Source organism: Ursus americanus, chromosome 22, assembly GCF_024610735.1.
Source record: "Ursus americanus isolate L20-20 chromosome 22, mUrsAme1.1.p, whole genome shotgun sequence".
NCBI lineage: Eukaryota > Metazoa > Chordata > Mammalia > Carnivora > Ursidae > Ursus > Ursus americanus.
This window is the reverse complement of record NC_142148.1, coordinates 41,588,779-41,596,032: the sequence shown is the minus strand read 5'-3', so window position 1 is coordinate 41,596,032 and position 7,254 is coordinate 41,588,779. Positions and strand designations below refer to the sequence as shown.

The following is a 7,254-nucleotide window of genomic DNA, read 5'->3' as shown; positions in this document are numbered from 1 at the left end:
ATGCTGCTCCTGGCCCTCGCGAGGTGGAACAGAGCCTGGGCTGCTGTCCAAGGACAGAACCAGGCGGCCCTTGCACAGACGGACCGCGCCTTCCCCTTGAACAAAGAGATGCGAGCTGGCTCTAAGTCCGGCCCCTGGAACAGAGGCTCCTGACTGCGGTCCACAGATCTCGGAGGCAAGATTTTAAATGTGCATGCACAGTTTTCTAGAGAATTCAGCTTTCTTTGGATTCTCACAGGGAGGCAGGTCTCCAGAAGTTAAGAACCACTCACTGCTCTTCGTTAAAGAGAGTTTGAAAGCAAATTGGTTAGACTGAAGCTCTGGCCATAGATTGTCACAAGGAAAGATTTTTATTTGAGAACATCTGATACTTTTGGAAAAGCTCCTGCTGGATCCAAAACACCCCGCCTGACAGTCCATCTCCAACACCCCCCCAAACCCAACAGCCTGGTCCTGCAGACAAGACAGGCTCTGTCCCCAGCTGGCTTGCTTCCACCACCCACACCTCCAGCCAGCAGCACAGTCTTGCCGGCAGGCCGCGCAGACACTGCAACCCCAAACCAGCTGCACGGGCGCGGGGAGGAGGGGTCCTCTGGCGGGAGACGCTAACAGCAGAGCAGGTGACACGCATGTGGACACAAACACTCTGTTTATTTGGACTGTGGCCAAAGTCAGGGAGAGACAGCAGCAGCTCAGTGCCCTAGAAGTCTTCCCAGGTTCAAGGCTCAACGACGGCTCACCGATGGCCAGGTGAGTGCTGGCCTCCCTCCGTGGGCTGAATCTCCCACCGTCCCTGACGGGCTAGCGCCCCGTGGCATGGCCTCGATCGTTCGCGGCTACCGTACTTCCTCATCCTGTACACTGGCACAGACTCTCTCTGACGGAACATCAGCTGAGATGCTCCTTTATTCCTGCAAGCTGTGCGTGGAAGGACAGCAGTGGCATCATTCAGTCCTAGCGGAGTCCCGAGATGGGGGCCGAGGCCTCAGCAGATGGGACAGGACGGCGCTTTTGCTGAAGGGCTGCTCGCTCCTCAATTCCGCTGCCCACCACCGGTCTAGCCTCCGGTGAGAGGTCTGAGTGGCCGTCCGATCGCAGAGACGGGGGCCCCCGGGGACAGGAGCAGCTTCCTGCGGCCTACGTGAGGACCCACCTCGAAGAGCACACTGTCTCTGTGGAGCGCTCGTTCACCTCAGCGCCGGAGCCTCAGGAAGAATGCGTGCTTACACTCCGTACTCTCCAGGGGGTAATACTTATCGTAGAAATCTAAGACGTATTCCTCAGTCTTGAATCCAAACTTCTGGTAGAGCAGCATAGCGGGGTTGCTTGCTGAGACGTGAAGGGTCACATCCTTGCCCATGCAGGTCTGCCAAAGGGTGGAAAAGTACCAGATGAGAATCAAAGAGCCCGAGGGAAATGAGTAGGTGAGGGAAGTCTGTGAAGTGTAGGTAGGTAGTTATGGCAACCGGGGACAGCAGGGACGGCAGCTGGGACGCCCAACACCCAGCAGCAGCTGGGAGCCCCAGTCACTCTCTGCGGCCGAGCCACACGCTCACAGAAACGTTCGAGACTAAGGAAATGGATGGTGTGCTGGGTGTTTTTGCTCTCTGAAGCAAAGGGCCCAGGGGGATAGTTTATTGTCAACTGGATTATTTTATTTATAATTCAACCACACTTCCAGATATCACACATATCAATACCTGGCACTCTGACAATCTTGAAGAAGTAGAGAACAAGATGAGAAGTTCTTGCTTTTTAAAACTAGATGTTATCTTGTACTTAAACTTGTAAAAATGCCCTTCCTACACCTACTAGAAAGGATGCTGTTAGGAGGCTGGATACGAGGTATCAGGCCTTTCGTTTAGTTATGAAACCTAAAGACCCAGCCCAGACCTTGGGAATCCCACAGGCCCCCTGCCATCCCTCCCAAATGGACAGCACTAGCTTGCGGTTTCTGTATTCAGCACTGCCCTAATCCTGGGGGTGGGGGGAGGAGAGTAATCTTCATTCTATTAATACCAGGCAAGTTCTTAAGATTCTTTAATGAGCTACACAGAAGAAAAAAATCAAAAGTCATAAGACTTTGCTTTCTAATGAGGAAGGCACCAAAATACTGAGGCTGACAGGGTCCTTGAGATTTTGCAACCCCAGGGTCCCCTCAGGCCTAGATTTAAGAGGTCTCTCAGGCAGACAGCTCTCCCCTTTGCTCTGCTTCACTCACGCTCTGGGCCCAGCAGCACCACTGGGAGTGCAGGACATGAATTCTGTGGAGTGGCGCTCGTGTCCCGTGCCTGGTCCGAACATGGCGCCATCGAGCACTACCGCCCAGCTGAGCGGTACCGTGTGGGCCTGAGGCTCGCGCCTGCACACAGGACGAACGCACCTGCACCCACCCGCTGAGCACTCAGGAAGGACTGGCCCTGCGCCAGGCCTTCCGTGAGGCACACATGTGGGAATGGGGCCCCTGCGCTGCCCGTGGGCCCCTGCCAGTGACGGGGATAAAATAAATAAAATAAAATCTTTGAATAAATAAAAATAAAAAAACTAAATTGGAAAAATGATGTTTTATCTTCCCTTTCCTCTATTTAAAAGGAATCTTGCCCATGTAACACTCAATCCTTCATGCCAAATGGTTTTTTTTTTTTTAAGATTTATTTATTCATTTGAGAGAGAGACAGAGAGAGCATGTGAACACACAGAGGGGGAGGGAGAAGCAGCCTCCCCACTGAGCAGGGAGCCCGACACAGGGCTCGATCCCAGCACCCTGGGATCATGGCCTGAGCCAAAGGCAGACACTTAACCAACTGAGCCTCCCAGGTGACCCAGCCAAATGGTTTCGAAATAAAAGTTTACCAGAAAGATTCTGGGGGGGAAACTCCTTATGTGTTTTTCTGATGTTAGTATATAAATATATGGTGTATTTTCTTCAACAGTGGTACAGATATATCAGAGGATGAATTGTAATTCAATACTAAAATCAAGTCTCAGAAGCTTATACAGCTCAGACAGTGATAGTAAAGTGAAGAGTAATTGGCAGTAATAGAATGTGTAATCCTGGTGGATATGGTTTGCTAAAATGTTTAAAATTACTTAAAAACTTTGGCAACAGCATAGGTGGCATTATGCTTAGTGAAAGAAGTCAGACAAAGACAGATACTGTATGATCTCATTTATATGTGGAATCTAAGAAACAAACAATAAAAACTGAACTCACAGATAGAGATAACGCACTGGTGGTTGCCAGCGGCGGGGCTGGGGGGTGGGTGTACAGGCGGAAGGTGTACAAGTCAAAGGTGCAGACTTCTAGGTTAGAAAACAAGTCAGTCCCAGGGATGTCCCGTACAGCATGGAGACTAGAGTTCACAATACCGTACTGTGTATTTGAAAGTTGCTAAGAGAGCAGATCTTAAAAGTTCGCATCCCAAGAAAACAAATGTTTGTAACTATGTAACTATGCGTGGTGACGGATGGTAACTAGACTCACTGTGTTGTTTCACAACATATCCAAGTATTGAATCATTACACTGTACAGCCGAGATGAGTATGTTTTGTATGTCACTTATACCTCGGTAAGAAAAAAGCCCCAAAGACCGCAGTCCCACTTCTACTCCTCAGAGTCGTGGCGGTGGGGTTTCTAAGATCAGCAGCAGTTACCACTGTGGGTCCTATGAGTGCTTTGGGCTCTCACTTCTGGTATTTTCTCATTTTATTTACTGTACATGTTTACAAACTGGTTTCTTTGAAGCCTGGGCCTGAACAGTGATCTTACTTTAGAGGGGCGAAGATTTTTATCTGTGTGTGTTAAGAGCCTCAGGAGGGATGGTGACTGATGTTTTCTCAGTGGGTTTCTGAGACCACCCATTCTTTTGGGCCGCGCTGGGAAGGCTCAGCCCAGCATCATTCCTCCTGTCTTCCTGGGGAGCCCAGAGGCAAGCTGGTAGCACAGAGAGCTTACCTGAATCAGATGGTAAATCATGAATGTCGCAATCCCTGCTCTTCTCCATTCAGGATGGACAAACAGAAATGAAATGTAAGCTTCATTGTACTTCACGTCGGGAACCATGAAGCCAAAGGCAATGATGACTTTTTTATAAAGGACAACAACACTGAAGTCTGGATACTGCAGGCACTCAGACAGGTCAATGCCTAAGGAAAAGACATAATTGAAGATTCAAATTGTGTGCCTTCTGGAATTAGCAAACACCAAGCTGTTCACTCTGTACTTACAACTACACCTGCATGCTAAAAAAAAAAAAAAAAAAAATCAAAAACAAAACTAAAGACAGAGATATTAGCATAGACAGCATACATTCAGATCATAAAAATAGAAGTGAATTTTAGAAAATATCAAAACTAACACTGTCTTTTCTAAGTACATGTGTTAAAAGAATAGAAGCAGGATAGGGTCGGTAGTAGAGATCGCACAGGTCTAGAACTGGACATACCTGGCCTTGAACTTATGCTCCTCCACAATGTGTCAGCCAACACCTTTCTAGAAATGGGCCTCAGCGTCTGCACACCCAGACCTCACAGGGTGGGAGCAAAGACCCCCGAGAGCCCATACTGTTGTGTTTTTCACCTCAAACGTGTACAGTTTACAAGCTCTTTTGTACAAAGGCTACATTTTACAGTAAAAGGGATAAACAATGATTGCATGCATAAAGTATGGAGGCACCCAAAGTAAGGTCGGGAAGTAGCAGATGCTCCCAGAATGTTCCCTTAGGCCCCCATACCACTCCTAAAAGATGAGCACAACTCTGCCACCACACTATTACGTGGTTATCTGACAACAAAGATGACACAGCTCTAATCCCGAAGAAATCTTATCTAACTAACATCTGGAAGACATGTAATATTTCTTTTGCGTTTCAAAGCAGCACGGTAAAACAGATCCACAAAGAACGTGTTTATATTTAGCGATGAAAATGCGTTCATTCCTTTACTTGCTGGTTTTGGTCTATAGAGATACAATATGTTGAGGCTAATAAAATGACAAATCATATTGGGTCTACTCTTATTTTCAAAGTCTGCAATTGGGGTATCTGGCTTTTTAAAAATGCCTTTTGGCTGTATTAACACTGTTCCCAAGGAATAGCTAAATAAACAAAATTACAGAATTATTAAGCAAAAAATCAAAAGTGTCCCAACATGCCCAAGCTACCAGCCAATGTATCACTGGTAGAAATTACCTGGTATCTAAACATATGTAGAAGCAAAACAGGATGAATCTTTTATTCTGGAAGCAGAGACAGACAGGGAAGAGAAACATATAAAAATATTGCTTATTACTTTAATTGCTGGCTTTTTCTTGATCTTAGGAAGAAAGAGGTGTTCATATTTTACTATTTCTATGTTAGCAGAGACAAACTAAATGAGATCATGAGTAAAGACTTTAGAGTCACATGACCTACACTAATTTAAAAATATCACTACAGTGAACTACACAAAAAACTGATATGCCTAGTTTGGGAGGGAGAACATACCGGGCCAGAAAAACTCCTGACACATGGAGTTTATTGTTGGGATGTGATTTGGCCGGACGTAGCAGTAATCAAGAGGTGCCTCAGCTTCTGGCGTCCAGTGAGGGTCACTCCTGTGCAGGTGGGAACGAATCTGTGACAGGAGCTGCAGTTTGGGCGGCTTTGTTTCATAATCACGCCTCCAGGATCGCAGAAAAAAACAAACTCAAGTCAAGAAAAACAAACTCACTATCATTCCTAGCCAAGTGATTCACATCAGCTCTTCACTCTGCTTGAAATTTTAAGCTAACTTGTGCCCCTTTCTATGGCAGATAGCTTGACAACTTGAAAGCCTGATACTTTTCTGGTATGAAATTTAAAATTCACCCTCTGCACCTGCCAGGAACACTACTTGTGCTGATGAGCCTTCATGCACAGAGTGAGGGACCAACAGCAGCCTGACTCAAGCCTGCGTGCGCTGGCCCAGGACAGAGCCCTGGGAGGGAGGGTCCGCACACTGCCTGTCACAGGCCCGGCGGACGGCGCTGTTGGGCAAGGAGGGTCAGGTGACTCTGCAGCAAGTGTGTCAACAACACACTCTCCCAAGACAGCACTGGGGGCCTCTCTGGTCAGCTCAGCTCAGACAGCACTGCCTAGACAACGAGACTCATCATCACTCCCAGACGTTAGCCCAACTGAGATATCTCTCCCATTTTTTTCATTTTACAGACTACTAATATATACAACGTTAAAATTTAAAAGAAACGTGACGAGTATAATACTCATAATGAATTCTAGTGGAGTTAATTTATTCTTGCTTTTTACATTTCCTTCAAAGGACTGCCCTTTCTGCAAAAAACTACAGTTGAAACATGCCAAGGGTAAGACTGGACGCGGAGCACAGACTCAGTCTGTGCCGATGCCCGCTCCCAGGGGCCCGTCTGGCCTCACTCCAGCGGCGGACCAGGGTGCAGAAGCCACCAAGGCCATTGCTCACAACACGCTCAACGTCACAGCTCTTCTCCAAGTACCTGATGTAAGGCTTCAGGATCCGAGAGGTGTAAGGGCTGACGATACTCTGGTCCACGGCCAGATCCTCTGATCCCACCAAACGATACAGAAATCTAGTAGTCTGGTGCCGAAACCCTTTCCTGGATGGCAAGGCAGTCTAGGAGAAAGAAACGCTGGTGATGTAGAAATAAAGTCACTCAAAGGACTGGTTTAATTTCAGATAATTAGTATGTAAGGACATGTTTATGTGTTGGAAAGTAGGTCTTTTTGTATTACTTATCGGGAACGTTCAAATTTCAATAGTACCTCTGCATAGAATCAGATATGAAAAACTGATCCTGGTTGTTAAGTTTAAAACTGAAATAATTTAAAAAATTTTAAAGTTACCTAAAAATGTTTAAGTGAGTGGAATGCAGGGCTGAGCCCTGGATTTACAGCTTCTGTAGGTTGCATTCTGCCTAATAACACCTCCAATCCAGTCATCAGATCTTAACCTACTCAACACGTGGGTCACGTTGGAGGAGCAGTGTGTTATCCACAGAGTGGAAGGGGCCAACTAATGCCGCCCCTGTGTACGGGTTTGGTAAAATCGGCCTCTATTCTACTAAGTTGGACAGGTGTAGGACTGACATAGACCGTTGTCCCTATGACAAATCACGACAGCGGAGAGGCCCTCCCAGAGGTCGAACGAGGAGGTGCTCTGAACAGGTGGGTTTCACGCCGGGAGCCTGAACGGAGATGTCTGCTTCCTGGAGTACTGCTCGAGGGCCCTCAGTCATGTAGG

At 47.1% G+C, this 7,254-nt stretch overlaps 1 protein-coding gene across 3 annotated transcripts in view; it reads right to left on the bottom strand.

Annotated features, from left to right (window-relative positions):
• Positions 1-329: 329 nt before the first annotated feature.
• KAT14 (lysine acetyltransferase 14) overlaps positions 330-7,254 on the bottom strand; it is a 32,631-nt gene continuing 25,706 nt past the window's right edge. For 2 of the 3 annotated variants that reach the window (XM_045809511.2, XM_045809520.2), the window contains exons 7-10: positions 6,491-6,627; positions 5,484-5,659; positions 3,956-4,146; positions 330-1,366 (exon numbers count right to left, since the gene is read on the bottom strand). In XM_045809511.2, coding sequence (XP_045665467.2) covers positions 1,193-1,366; positions 3,956-4,146; positions 5,484-5,659; positions 6,491-6,627 — 678 coding nt within the window. In that variant the 3' untranslated portion in view covers positions 330-1,192. Of the gene's footprint in view, positions 1,367-3,955; positions 4,147-5,189; positions 5,237-5,483; positions 5,660-6,490; positions 6,628-7,254 lie in introns of those variants that run through there. The other variant, XM_045809529.2, reaches the window with a different exon arrangement.